Source organism: Podarcis filfolensis, assembly GCF_964270895.1.
Source record: "Podarcis filfolensis genome assembly, chromosome: 1".
Lineage (NCBI taxonomy): Eukaryota > Metazoa > Chordata > Lepidosauria > Squamata > Lacertidae > Podarcis > Podarcis filfolensis.
Window position 1 is genome coordinate 35,165,663 of NC_139604.1, and position 15,940 is coordinate 35,181,602.

Genomic DNA, 15,940 nt, shown 5'->3' on the forward strand with positions numbered 1-15,940 from the left:
ACTGTAAGTTTGTCTGTAAAGCTGTTGCATACGCAGGCACATACACAGATACGCAGCTGCAACACTTTACAAGTAAATTTTCATGGGGTGGCAGGATGAACTGGTTCTTAAATTCTGTCAAGGTTCATTGGCTTCAGGCACATCTGATAACAACGCTAATTATAACCATATCAAGGATTTTATAAAAATCTTTTATTTCACTTTTTGAGATTTTGAGAATAGTAACTGGATATCCAGACATCAACTAAACAGAACAACCTCTCCATTATGCTTATATGCCTGAAAATGTAAAGCTACTTTTGACACAAGTTACACATTTGTTCTATATATTTGAGCTCAAGACATTTGAGCTCTATTGTTCTTTGTTTGCACAAACAACTATTTCTTTGCAATGAAAACTGATCACTTAATGAAGTTAACTACTTCGTTGGAAGACCTTGCTTTTCAGCCAATAATGATTTAATAGCACCTACACAGAAACTATTACTATCAGCTACTTTTCCTATATGAAACGTACCATATTTTTCTGTGTATAAGAAGCCCCTATTTTGGGGGACTCCAAATTAAGAAAACACCCCTCAGCACTACCCATGTATAAGACAAGCCCCAATTTTAAACCTATTTTTTTGGTTAAAAAGCCTAGTCTTATACATGGAAAAATACGGTATTTCATGGGCAACTTTCCAGTTCCACATGTTCAAATGCTTATTCTGGGATCCTGCACATGCTCTGCTGGATTAGGTTTAATGCCTTCCAGTGCCTGAGAATGGAAGACTGAACTTTTGGCAGTTTGAAAGAATACACAGTGTCAATATGAACCAATATTCAGCACAAATCTATAAGTTATTCCATGCTCTTTCACAGCCTTATTTTCTTCACACAAAAAACCAATGATCAATTAACTATCATTATTTGGACAGTACCTGAAGTTTAAACTAGTTGCTATCTTATTTACACTTTAGAAGATGACAGTATATGATTTCTATGATCAAGCCCCCCTTCCAGAAGAAATGTGATCCTAGCATCAATTATGACAGAGTCTGCTCTATAATGAGAGGCCCTATGAAGTACTATTTAGCCAGCCAATTGAAGTACAGTGGAACCTTGGTTCATTCCGGAAGTCTGTTCGACTTCCAAAACGTTAGAAAACCAAGGTGTGGCTTCCCATTGCCTGCAGGCGCCCTGGAAACAATAGCCAAAAGCCGCATTGGACGTCCAGCTTCTAAAAAACGTTCGAAAACCGGAACACTTACTTCCGGGTTTACGGCATTTGGGAGCCGAAATGTTCGAGTACCAAGGCGTTAGAGAACCAAGGTTCCACTTCACATGACACAACAAAGAAAATTTCCCAGTTCCAGGTTATGAATAGAATGGCTTCAAAAATCTCTGGTTTTTGATGGCTCTAACCACACCATTTGTCTAAACTGTTAAGGTTCATATGACAGAATAGCAGTTAGTGCTTCAAGAAGATGTAAAATCTTTTTATTACACTCATTCACTAGGCATTTCTAAAACTATTGTTGGAACCACAGAAGAATACGCAAATATAGAATGATTCCTCAAAGTATAGACTTTAATTCAACTTTGAATATGGTTTTGTGAGGTTCAGGTGACCCTCATGCCACCTATATTATAGCTCTGCCGTGCTTCTTGAATTTGTTGGAACAGAGCACTGAGCAAAATTTTGCATCAGCACTGTAGAACATATTGCCCTGTGAAGAATAACAGTCCCCTCTCTTTTCTTTCATCAGTTGGTAAAGACATTTTCATTTCAGCAGGCCTTTGCCTTGCTTTGTACTTGATGTTTTGTTTAAAAGTTATGTTTTAACCTTGCACAATACCTGCCTCTATTGTATTTTTAAAATATTTTAACTGAATGATTGTTTATGATACTATGATTTAGATTTTTGTAAATCACAAGGTGGAAGTAAAATTTCTAAATAAAGAAATATCAGTAAGAAAAAATTGGAAAGCTTAAAATGAATACTTTTTTGACAATATAATGAAACTAAAGATTTATAGTCTATTGTGTAAATTGATGTGTCATGTTTTTCTTTAAATTGGAGAAAAGCTTTTAGCTTGACAAAAGGCATGCTGTGGTCCTTTCTACAGCAGCATTAGTAAAACCTAGCTAAAGTAATTTTCTGCTCACCTCCTGGATTTTGCACCTAGGTATGACTCAAGCAACGCATAAACCATGTAACTACTGTCCATAAGGACCCTTCATGCAACATTAAATGAGAGGCACAGACGGCCTTATCCCCCCACAGCTGAGATGGGCATTCAATACAACCTCCCAACAAGGAAGAGGAACTGGTAACAGATAAAGGAAAACTCCACAGACTAGTAAAGCTTAAGGCTTTCATAATGATTGAGATATATATATATATATATATATATATATATATATATATATATATATATATAATTTTATTTCTATGCCACCCATCTGACTGGGTTGCCCCAGCCACAAAAAAAATAGTAAAAATAAATAAAGACATTCACATTAAGGAAATCTTATCAAAATTCAACTTTATTAGTGAAATCTTAGATGAATAGTGCTTTGGAAACCGTAATACCTGATTAGAACTAGCTTTCTCAAGCCTGTCTATCATAATTTCAAACTGCAGTGGTTTGATTTCCATCTTCCGATTGAGCCTATTTAATAATGTCTCATCTTCTGAGTCCATATCATAATCAGGTTGCTCATTGTCCAGATTGAAAGCTGAAATAAAAAGGGGACAGAAACATACTTTAAAATACCATGTGAAATGGACATATGCATACTAACAACAATCAGCTGGAAATGAATAAAATGTCAACTAGTTCAACAGCTGCTCTCAAAAGGCAGGACTTGTTTATTGGAAAACTTTCTCTTCCACCATAGACAATACAGAAGATCAGGATCAGTACACCATAAGAACAGAGCATCTGTGCTGCTGAAAGATACCCACAGAAAATATGGCTCCAGCTGACTCAAAGAAGTGACCTACTATGCACAATACAAAGAAAGGCAAAATAATTTGGGGGCTACTAAACTAACAAGACTTAAAGAATAACATAGACCAGAGCACAACTTGGAAAAACTTTCCCCTAATGTAAGATGATAGCTTTCCTATCCTACCACATAATATGTGTTAAGACACCCTATCTTAATGACATTAATACCCTTTAATGTCTTAAAGGATAGCTGGAGACTTTTTCCAAATATCAGTTCTCAAACTACAATGACAAAAAAGGAGGGAGCCCTTATGAAATCTACAATCCCTATCCTTGGATGCCTTCAATTTTAATCAAATTAGGATCCCCAAAAACCTTCTAAAGCAGTAATGAAGGGGCTTTCACAATCAGCCACCCTTATCATTCAAACAGTGGCATTTACTCATTTGGAAGGTTTTCATAACCTCAACAACAGCTGGATGATATAAATAAATCTCACTTTCTTATTCCATGATTATTTTTTAAAGGAGGTTAGATTATCACCTACTGACTTCATCCTTCTACTGCAGAAGACTGAATAAGGTAATAATCAAGATTATTCCAATTCTATGAAGTTAAACTTCATATTTATTTTTCTTTCTCTAGTAGTAACTGTTTTCATCTACAGTTCGCATTATGCTAACCTCACACTAAGCATAAACTTAACTTGTCCATAAGAGTTCAAGATCATGAAACAAACAAGAAACTCATCCACAATCTAAGACAGAAATAAAAATCCAGAATTGCACAAAACAATAGTTATAAATGGGGATGGGGCACCTTTTCCCTTCCAGATATTCTTGAAGTACAACTCCCATCAGCCCCAGCAAGCATGGTCAATGACCAAAGCTTCCCCACATCTGTTATAAAGGGATCCTGGTGCACATTTCAAGCACCAGCTCTTCCTTGGTGAAATAATTTTTAATTCTGGGCACCAATATTTTTAAAGCGCCATATTTAATAAAAAGTGTTCTGTGGGGAAGAAGTGAGATTTGAAACATGCACTGAAATCTTTAAAAAAACATACTTTGTCTAGAAAAGCTTGATATAATAAATAGATGCCTACGAACCTAATTACCTTCCATAATCAGCACTAAACAACAGCACCACTCCCCCAAGAAACTCACAGAAAGGGCATAATGAAAACTGTCATTCTGTTCATCCCCTGCATCTGTCAGTAAGAGATGGCATGGTAAAGCCTATACTGAATGGATTGTTCTAATCCCGAACACAATACCTGGCAAATGACTGGATCCATACAACCCTTTGTTCCCACTAAGGGTGAAATACTGGATTCAAGGCTCCCAAATGCGTGGCCACAAGCTGAAGCTAAAAGATCTGGAGAAATGCCAGAGCCAAGGTGCCACCATTAAAAATGCCCTATTCTTGGTCCACACCTGCCTCACATCACTGAAGACCCCAAAGCAGGATCTCTATGAATGACTTGGACACATGCTATTGTGTATTTGTTTCGATAAAGCCATAATTCTGAACTACAGAAAATGCTTTTGCACCTTCCAGTATATTTTACTATTTCTGTCCTCATCAATAATAAGAAGCCAAATTGTTTCTGTCAATGTGAATTATATGCAAGATAATCTAGAATCTCATCCACAAAACTAATATAGAAGAATGGCTAGTTTGCAAGAGGCCTTCCTACTTTTCTCACAGATTGAGGAAATTACATTACTTCTTCAACTTGAAAGTACTAGTGGACATCTTTTGTCAGCAGCCACTCTAGCTTTGACATTTAAAGCAAAAGGGGGAAAAAGTAACAGTGAACTTACGTTGGATATGAATGAACTGTTTTGGCTGTTTAAACTCTCCTTTGTATAGACGATTGTAATAGTTGACATTACTTTCTGCTTCGGGAACTGGAATAACCATGTTCTCTTTCTTTTCTCTGAAGACTTGCTGTGCTGAGATAGCTCGTTGCAAATGGTGTTCCTAAAAAGAAAGTAGTAGTTTAGATGTCACTACTGCACTATAGAAAAACAACTAGCACAATATCCTGCCTTGTCATACTGAGAATAATAAAATTTGGAAAAAGCTTGATTTCATAATATTTCAATAGGTCAGATAGACAATAATGCTTCTCCTTAAAATGAGAAAAATATTTTTACTAAACTATTATATATATTCAAGGGAATGTCTCATTCATCCTTCTTCAATGAACCCACAGGTTACAATTAAAAACAAAACAAAACAAAACTTTAGAGAAAGATTGCTTTCATTGCCTTGCCAAGTAAGAATACCCTGCAGGCAAGCAGGCAGGGAATCTTTATAGAAACTATTTTTCTTTTTCTTCTGTTAAACCACACATAAATACTATAAATATGTGTGGGCATGAGTACTAGTAAACATATTAGTGGGTTAATTACTTTTGTGCATTTTTTTTTAACAAGGCAGCTGTAATGAGAAGATATCTGGCAAAGGGAAGAGATTTTATGAAGTACTTTCCAGATGGGTGAAAGATGTAAAGGGCAAAAGCTCACTTTCCACAACACAACTGAAAACGATGAATGCAGACATAGATTGCAAGTTGATTAAATTAAAAAGCTTGTACCATGCAATGCCTCAAAAACAGGGTCAGCAAAGGAACTGCTGGATCCTAAACCAACCCATTTGTTAGAGAGGGGCCCTGGGATAGTGGCTCCACCCCATGAGAGATCCTGGGGCAGAATTAGGATTACCCTGCCCATGAAGACTCCTAAGCATAAAGATGAAGTTTTTAAAATCCACAATGAGGATCAGATCTTTCTCTTTTTTCAGTAGACAAATATTTTAAAGCAAAAATGTACTAAATACATTAATAATGAATCCTCCCCAACAGAATATGTGTTGCCTGCTTCATCACTTAAATTCTTATACTTCAAATAATAAACACCTTTGCAAAAAGACAATCCCAAATTTGCCATAATTTCTTTTAAATCTTCATTAATCACCATGTACCACACACAGCACTTGTACTTCAGATAAGAAATTTCGAAGACAGGAATCAGTTTCTTATAGGAATGTTTAAGTGGACTCTTAGGTTAGTGTGAAACATAGTTACCTTATACTGAATGAGACTACAGTGGTACCTCTGGATACAAACGGATCAGTTCCAGATCCCTGTTCACATCCTGAAGCGAACGCAACCCGTATCCACACGGGTCGCGATTCGCCGTTTTCGCGCATGACGTCATTTTGACTGTCTGCGCATCCACGAGTGGTGAAACCCGGAAGTAACACGTTCTGTTACTTCCAGGTCACTGCGGAGCGCAACCCGAAAGCGCTCAACCTGAAGCATATTTAACCTGAGGTATGACTATAGTGGTTGGAGGAAAAATGTAACTCACACTGCTTGCAGAGTTGATCAATAATTAAAGCCATTCTATAAAAATGAGAATATTAAATAAATTCAAGGAAGAAAAAGCTTGTGTCGTCCTTCTACTGGCCATGTTCAGACCGTGGTAAGTGTGATGTGAAGGCTCATAACCTCTGTCTGAATACATGTGCTCACCTCCCACTCAGCTAAGGAGGAATTCAAAAACTTTTGCTTTTAGTCAACCCTCACTTCCCAAACTGTTAAAACAAGGAATTGTTAATACAGTACTATGTTTAGTTTCAAGGGGCAAATTTCTGAAACTGAAAGTTTAATGTTTGCATTTTAAGTTTAAAATGGCAGAATGAAATACAGCCACTATACGAAAGTGTAAGAAAGAAATGCTTTCCAGTTCTGAAAACCATTACTCCCCAATTAACCTGCATTTATTTATTGTATCGACATAGTAGATTTAGAGGCTGCCCTTCAGCTCCAGGCCCCCAGGGTGGTGATATCTGAAGCTCACACATTAATTACATGTCCTATCTATTCCTGAAAATAACATTCAATTTCAAATCAGTTTGTTCTATTATGCTCTGAATAAAACTCTTATGAATGATATCTCATCATACAAAAGCAACCTTTGCAAAACATGGATACTCAGAGGCTAACTGCATAATAGAACAAGCAGAACTTTCAACAAAATGTTTCAGAGTGGAGTGCTCCTCTTCACTTCTGTGGTCAGCTGTGCCCTCCTATGGGTACTCCATTCTATATACTGCACACTGTTAACTCTCTTATCAGTCAAATTTGTCATGAGAAACTCAAAACACAATTCAATGGGAAAGAGAGAAGCAAGACTCTCCTGAACTCGTTTCAGATTATTATTATTATTATTATTCAGCTTATTAGTATTATAATGCTTTACAATTGGTGGCTAAGTTTACTTTCTTCTTCCTACCATGGCCCGTTTTTCTTGTGTGTCATGTTTTGCAACTGCAGGCTTACAGGCAGGGACTATCTTGTTTTAACTGATTTTACATAAGCCACTCTAGGAGACTTTTTGGCTGAAGGGTGGGATATAAATACTATAAATAATTAAATAAGAAAGGAAGAAAGATGCACATGAATAAGAAATTACACACCATTTACAATGACACAAATTTACATGCAACTTATCTTATGCCTATTAAGAGACTAATTTATAAAGTGTAATAAGGTTAGAAATTGATGAGCATATACTGCCCTTCTTAGATTCCACCTCAGAGGCAATCATAGAACCTGAGCCTGTGCCTCCCTCAAACCACCAGTCAGTAGCTCCTAAAGCAGGTTTGACACCTTTAAGGCAAAAGGCTCTACTAATCAGGGGTTGGCCTAGATGTACAGTATTACTTAAGGCTCAGCCAGGGTTTGCCGGTTGTCTGAATAACATTCAAGTTTGCCTTCCAGCGTTGGCTCAACTTGGAGCTATCCAGGGTGCTACCCATTTTGCTTCTTCACCTTTTGGCCTTGACTGCAGCTTGCCTGACTTTTTTAATAATCATGACCTATCCGCTGCTATGTCTCACCTTTCCTTAATGAAACCTGACCTCTTCTTTTCTTTACTTACTGAACCTTAATGTGGAAGTGGTGGTACAGGACCTTGCCACAAGTGCCTAGAACACGCCTCCCCTTCAGGCTAGAACTCTATCTCCCAGCTGGGACCACTGGGAATATATAGGAGGGAATAAAAAACCCAGAATAGGTCTACTCTGTTTAAGTGTTAAACCACAAACATGGAATTTGTTATAAGCAAAATGCTAAATTATTTCCCCTGCCATGGGGAAAGGATCCTAATTTGCCTTTCCCATTCAAGTTAAGACTTGACCCTTGACCGTTAAAAGAGAGTGTGTGTACACATCTATACCACTTAAAATAACGAATATCTCTAACTAATTTACAATAAAATACAGTAACAATAAAAATGCAAATATCCTTCCATAGATTTATTAAAAATAAGATAAAAGCACAACTGTATATTACAAATAAAACTGAGCAGAGTACAAACAAGACAAAAAATGTAAGAGTCAGAATCTAGGAGAGCTTGAGTAAAAGACGTAACCTAAACCGAATGTAACAAGAGGTATGACTGTACTGGTTTAGGGTATACACACCATCTCCAGATTCAGAGAAACAGAGTTGAGTATCACCAGCATACTGGCAACATGTTGCCTTATCTCTTCTAACAACCACTCCCCATGACTTCATACAGAAATTACCATATTTTTCACTCTATAGGATGCACCCGACCATAGGACACACCTTGTTTTAGAGGGGGAGAACAAGAAAAAAAAAATCTCCCCCTCTCTGCTCAGCGCCCCTTCAGCGAAGCGGCAGGAGAAAAGGAGCCCCTTCCATTTCTCCTCCTGCTTCGCTGAAGGGGTGCTGCGCAGCTCTCCCTCTCTGCTGAAGCCAGGAGAGTCTTGCTCTCCCAGCTTCAGCAAAAGGAGCCCGAAGCCTCTGGAGCACAGCAGGAGCTCCCGCTGCGCTCCGGAAGCTTCAGGCGGCTATCCCTGAAGCCTGGAGAGGGAGAGGGGTCGGTGCACACCGACCCCTCTCCCTCTCCAGGCTTCAGCAAAAGCAACGCAAAGCCTCCGGAGTGCGGAGGGAGCGCTCCCTCTGCGCTTTGGAGGCTTCGCATTGCTATCGCTGAAGCCAAGGAACCTGCATTCACTCCATAGGACACACACACATTTCCCCTTAATTTTTGGAGGGGAAAAAGTGCGTCCTATAGAGCAAAAAATACGGTAAATACAACCGGGGACAAGATTGTGTGCTGTGGCACCCCACAGCACAACTGCCAGGGGGCTGAGGTGCAGTCATCCAAACCCATAAGCAGGAGTGAAACGGTCCCACCCCCAACCTACAGATGCAGTCCAGGAGGATACTGTGGTTAAGCTATCAAAAGCTGCTGAGAGTTCCAGGAGAATCAACAGTCACACTCTTCCTGTTCTTCTCTTGAAGGTCATCAGAGTGACCAAACCAAATTCTGTCCCCCAAAGCAAGGGCTTAAGTCATACTGGAATGGGTTGATACAATCATTTCATCCAAGAACGTATGCAGCAGAACTGCCACCGTCCAGTGGAATACATGGATCAGGAAGTAATTCTGGTTTGCGGGGTCCAGAGAATATCCCCTGGCTCAGGAAGGTTAAACATTTTCAACATACTGGTTTAAGATATAACATAGTAGTTAAGAACAAACATTCTTAACAGCAGTGTTCATGTAACTTGACCAGTTTTCATATAACTTGGATGGAGATAGGTGGCTGAATCAAATGGTGTCCCTTCCCACTTCACTGACAGATGAGATTCCCCTTCCCCAGCCCTCTAAATATGCTCAGGAATGGGAGAGAGACCGTTTGGAACAATGGAAACAGGAAATTGGTGAAAGTAGCTTTCCACCCTGTTCTGGTGACAACAGCCTCTGCTGGATCAAAAAACTTTCCAGCAGCATGAAGAAAACCTGTTAGACATGCTTAGAAAATTGAGGTAATTTAAATCTGTTTTAGTATTTTAACTTTTGCGTGTTTTAAAGTAGGGATGCACTATTATATCTTTTGTAAACAGGTTTAAACGTGTATGTTTTTAATGAATGAGTGAATGAGCCCAGTGTGATGCCCTTCTTGAGTACTTTTGCCTCATTGGAATGAACTGTGATAACACTTCTTGAGTGTTTTGAGCTGTGTATGTGTAAAAATACCTGACTTTTGTATGAAGAAATTTTGGAATGTAACCAACTGCTCCATCCACCACTGGAATGTGGTGTCTGGAAGATTCCCCCAAATTCAGTCTGTCACCTCACCACTGTGGCCCAGTTTACACATCACTCTAAAACATTCTTCTGACAGCAAAGCATACTTCAGAATGCAATTATATATCCTCCTCGCTAGTGATCCCTGGTTTAGTGCTACTTCTGAATTGGACATCACGGGCTTTTTTTCACTCATGCCATACTCAGTAACCCAATATCAAATTTTAGCTGCCATTATGTTTTTCTGGAAGTGAAAATAAACACAACCCCCAGATTAATGCAAAAAGCAAGGGAGTATGGTTTGTTTCATTCACAAACCAGGTGGGGAGGAGAGACAGCCTAGATCAGCACATTCATTGTGAACCATTAACTTGATAATGCAAGAAACCGTAAGGGCCATAATCCTGGAATCTGCACCAGTACCCCCTCAGGTTGCAGAGATTACTACAAGCAGGGCTGGCCAAAACGTTTTTGCACCCAAGGTAAGTGACGTTAAATTCTCGAGAACAATCTTTTGGAGAATATTCTCGATTAATGAGAATATTAGAGAATTTTCATTTAAAGTAGGAGATTATTAATTTTAATGCATTGAAAATTATATAATTAGTTAGTATACATGTTTATTCATAGGCAAACTTGTTCATATGGCAACCAATAGAAACATCAACTGTTTAAATAAAAGGCCACCTCATATGCTGTTACACATAATTGTACAGGTCTAGGTACTTTAAGTGTATAAAGCATTAAAGCTACTTTCTGTAATAAAAAAAATCACCACACTGTATGGCCAAGGGTATGGAATTGCTAAGCATAAGGTCACACCAAAATAGAAAAAAGGGCTATTACATATAGTTGAAATACATTTGGATTCAAATGTTCATCAAATTAAATGAATAGCATTTTTAAAACTAAAAAACCCCACAAATGTTTTCTGTAGCTCACATTTCAGAACTGCCAATGGTGAATGACACAATGCCCAGTAATGTAACTGGATTAAAAAAAAAATTATTCATTACTTAACACAGCTTGACTTATTATTTACTAGATTTTTAAAATGTGGGTTGTAAAACTGGTTCTTACATTAGAATTTACAGTTGGTGGAAAATATTCTCTGGAGAATTTTCTAGCAGAGAATATTCTCACCTCACATCACTACTAGAGGCAAACCACAAAAAGGGCACCCCCCCACCCCCCCAAGGGAAGGAGTAAGATCTATAGTGGGAACAAGGTTGGAGGGCAGGGGAGACAAGCAGTAACTGTTCATCAAGAGGCTGCTGTAGAGGCAACATGGGGGGTGGGGGGCTGCCAAGGTAGCAGCAGATCCAGCCCGAAGGGAGCATGCCAAAGCTGTCACCGCCACCATGGCAGCAGCAGTGGGCGATGCATTCCTTGGAGGCTGGATCTGTTGCCCCTGTGGATCCTGCCACCTTAGGTGGTGGCCTCATCTTACCTCATGGGTGGGTCAGCCCTGAGTACAAGCCTTGGGTTCTAGGCACGTGCATCAATTCTAAGAAGTAACACAGGGCTGCCTGAAGCAGGATGTACAAAGGGAACAAATTAAGAAATAAGGCAAGCGTAGAATGAAGAGGAGTATGTAACTATGAGTAGGGAGGTACTTAGCTAGTTTGGAAACAACTACTTTTAAAAATGTAAACAATGAAAAGGCAACTCCATCCAGGCTAGATCAGAATACAAAGAGAGAGCATATAATTAGAATCTGAACTTAGATCTCCCAGTTGCTAGTGCAGCACGACACTACAGGAAACTAGGCAAGAACATTTTTACAGTCTCTGTCAACAAAAATAGCTCCACATGCATACACATACTTATGCCACATGCTCTCTCAAAGCCCTCGATTAAGTATTCACGGTCAAAAGATTTCAAATATTTAGATATGCTGCAAAACAGCAAAACAGACTGAAAGATTCTTAACTGTGCCATTCAATATATGTCTACTCAGAAAATAGCCTATTGGATGTACTCTCAGGTTTAAGATAGCAATTTAAATCACTATTCAGTTCTTGAATAAAGTATGCATAGCATGCCTGTTTTTGTTAAAGTAACTGCAGAGCTTATTTATTTTTAAAGAACGTAACCTTGGAATCCACAACTGTGTGTGTGTGTGTGTGTGTGTGTGTGTGTGTGTGTAATTTTCTAAGCATATATAAATGACAGAGACAAAGAAAGAAATGAATGAAGCACACTCTACTCTTAATTGTTATAAGGTATTAAGTAAGCAATCAGAGCTCAAAATTTGCAGTAGACATACTACAATAAGACATAATCTAATTATCTGTGTGACCTAAGAAAGAGGAAGAGAAAAATTAACTTGAATGACCAGCAGCAAACCAAAAACCCAGGGGCAACACTGCCTTCTGGACAATCTGCCAAGGGACACATACCAGTGGTGAGCAGGGCCAAAGGCAAAAATTAGTGGAGCAACAAATGCACATTCTACTTTTGTACAGTAGGCCACACACTCACATACCCCTCTCTACCCTCCATCCAGGCAGGTAAGAAGTATTATCCATGTTCAAGGACACATTCTAGCCAAACAAAAGCACTCAAAAAGGGTGTGAAGAAGGGCTAGTGAGGAGCATGACCTAGAGGGCCCACTTGGGGGTGTTCTAGTGACCACTAGAAAAACAAGTTCATAAGAGGCACATAACCCTAAAACAGGTGTGCCCCTATTTCAATAAAGGAATATAATAATGATAATTATATTATTATCATCTATCTATCTATCCATCTCTCATCTGACTAGGTTGCCCTAGCCACTCTGGGCAGCTTCCAAGAAATTAAAACACAATACAACATCAAACAGTAAAAACTGAACAGGGCTGACTTCAGATGTCTTCTAAAAAGTCAGATATGGTGCTTGCTCTCCCTTCTGACATTTGGGGTCCCTGCTTCAACTCATGCCAACTGTACCTAAATTGCTTCACCTCTGAAAGGCTCCAAATTTCTCTAAGACACCCCACTTTCGGCTTGGGATTAATCTGATGCAGAGTTCAGTTCAGTTCAGTTCAGATATGAAACTTGACTGGGAACAGAACTTCTCCTAAGAAACATGCTTGCACAACCATCTTAAGAGAACCTTCTTTTTATCTGAGGTGACAGGAAGATGATTGGGAAAAGCTCCCTTGTGGTTGTGGCATCCCATTTTTATGGAATTCACTTCCCAAAGAGGCTTGCCTGTTACCTTCTTTACTATATTTTTAGCACAATGCAAAAACACTTTTATTCTCCTGGGTTTTTAAGATCAATGTATTTTATTAACAACCTGTTTTATTACCCCATTTTTACCCTGCTGCTTTATTTGCTGCTGATGTGTTTGTATTTTTATAAAATAAATATTGAAGCGAAAAGGGAAGCAAAGCAGGAGAGAGTGAGGTAATAGGTATGACAATATACTGAACTGAAATCCTATTTTTAAATAAAAACAAATTTGCTTTCTACTCCCCATCATTTCATCAACAGTCATGCAATCTATGGTATCTTTCTTTCCACAAACACCTAGCACCTCCTTTAATGAGCAAAAGCCAGAAACAAATTAGATACAGTCAACTCACAACGTATGCATGTTTAGCTTGTGTGAATTCTGCTTTATGCACTTGGCCAAAAAACAAAAAATTAAAAAGGGAGCATCAGGAACGTTTTGACTATACACGATTTTGACTTTATGTGCTATCCCCAGAACATACCCCCATGTAAGTTGAGTCGACAGTACAGTGGTACCTCGGTTTTCGAGAGTCTTGGAAGCCAAACGTTTCGGTTTTTGAACGCTTCCATTTTCGAATGTGCCTCACAAGTCAAATGGCTTCCACTGCGTGTTTGTTTGTTTTTTCAATTTTCTCGATTGACTTTGCAATGAGCTCTTTCCGTCTTGGTTGTTGAACATTTCGGAAGTCGAAAGGTCTTCCACAATGGATAACATCTGACAACCGAGGTACCAATGTATAGCTAATTACAGTAAGGGTTTTTGCAGTTTACCTCGTTATAAAAAAGGCAGGTGTTATTTATCTTGCTGGAAAAAGACAAATTGTCAAATTCTGTATGTACATACAACATGAATTCCCAGTTCATCTCCACTGCAAAACCTGTGCTGAAGAACACACACATGCAAAACAGATGCAGAATTGTGTTCAAGGCACTTGATCCTGAGCCTCTGTGGTCCTTAGGATACCTCTAACAAGGCTTAGGCTTTAAACTGAAAAACATCAACAAAACCTAAGATGCTTGAATCCCAATATGTGCTCACAGAAGGAGGTTTATATAAGGAGAACTTGACTGTGCCCAGTTTGGGGCAATTCCACTCTCCATCATAGCCCAGAATCCAAACATTTAGGAAATGGTTTTTTAAGGAGGCTTGGAGGTTTGCAAGTAGGGCTGTTCAATAAATCGCCATATCGTTGGAATACCAGTATTGAAATAACATCATGGTAAGTGTTTCAACAAGCCAATATACCGGTGAACAAAAGGGGGTAGCTCAGCTGAATGATACTTTGCAAATAATTTGCATGCAAGTGTCTACTGCTTTTTTTGCTCTCTCCCTCCTCACAGATAAGAAATGAAGATAAGCCCTCACACAAACCAGCAAACTCTTTCAGCTTTACTGGTATCTATCCACTTAGCTCAGCTAATTATGCAGAGCTTGCTAACAATCCAGGAGGAACACCCCCCCCCCCACTAGACAATCAAAATGGCAAAGTAAACAAAGAACAGGAAAGCACTTCTTTCTTCTCTCACCAGTGGAAAAAAGGGGGGTATTTTTATTTTCTGTTGTTGATATTGTTGGTTCCCACTAAACAGCTTTCTTCCATATTAAAAATGATGTTTTTTTAATTTAAAGGAGACAAACCTAGACATCACCTTGCCAACTAAGGTCCATATAGTTAAAGCTATGGTTTTCCCAGTAGTGATGTATGGAAGTGAGAGCTGGACCATAAAGAAGGCTGATTGCTGAAGAATGAATGCTTTTGAATTATGGTGCTAGAGGAGACTCTTGAGAGTCCCATGGACTGCAAGAAGATCAAACCTATCCATTCTGAAGGAAATCAGCCCTGAGTGCTCATAGGAAGGACAGATCCTGAAGCTGAGGCTCCAATACTTTGGCCACCTCATGAGAAGAGAAGATTCCCTGGAAAAGACCCTGATGTTGGGAAAGATTGAGGGCACAAGGAGAAGGGGATGACAGAGGACGAGATGGTTGGACGGTGTTCTCGAAGCTACAAACATGCGTTTGACCAAGCTGTGGGAGACAGTGAAAGACAGGAGTTCCTGGCGTGCTCTGGTCCATGGCGTCACTGAAGGGAGAGGTGTAGGGATTGCACTTTGTGCCTAAGGAAGGGGATTGCTATCAGTAATCCCTGCACCTTGTACTTGAAATAAATTCAGTAAATCCTCTCTTAATCTTGCTTTGCAGTTGCTAGCAAACAGCAGCAAGACCATTTCCTGTGCTTGCCAGCTAAGCAGAAACCGCATCTATTTACCGTATGTGGTCAGACAGGACAAGGGGGCCGCTTCCTGCACACGCTTCCTATTGCAGCTTCCTATTGCAGTAACGCAAGAGAGGAGCACACGAACAAGGGAAGGAGGGGGGCTTAGCTAGTCAGATAGCCATATGCCATATAAGGAAATAAGCTTAACCTTGCCAGCTGATTGGAGGGAATTGGGGAGATGGACATGCTCTCAGGTATAAAAATGCTTGTTTACTTGTATCGTTGTAGCCAGTCTTTGGAGAGGACTCCACTGGCTGCCTCTGCGCAGATCTCAATAAATCTCTTTTCTCTGACCAAGAAGTCTCTGGAATTGTTTTTCCCCTCTGGCCACGGGGTTGGCGGACCGCTGGACCTCCGGGTA

At 39.4% G+C, this 15,940-nt stretch overlaps 1 protein-coding gene across 2 annotated transcripts in view; it reads right to left on the minus strand.

The window, feature by feature from the left end:
* Positions 1 to 15,940, minus strand: part of EPC2 (enhancer of polycomb homolog 2) — a 52,259-nt gene that overhangs the window by 15,664 nt on the left and 20,655 nt on the right. For both annotated transcript variants that reach the window (XM_083578925.1, XM_083578924.1), the window contains exons 2-3: positions 4,767 to 4,926; positions 2,580 to 2,725 (exon numbers count right to left, since the gene is read on the minus strand). In XM_083578925.1, the coding sequence (XP_083435051.1) occupies positions 2,580 to 2,725; positions 4,767 to 4,926 (306 nt within the window). The remainder of the gene's footprint in view (positions 1 to 2,579; positions 2,726 to 4,766; positions 4,927 to 15,940) is intronic.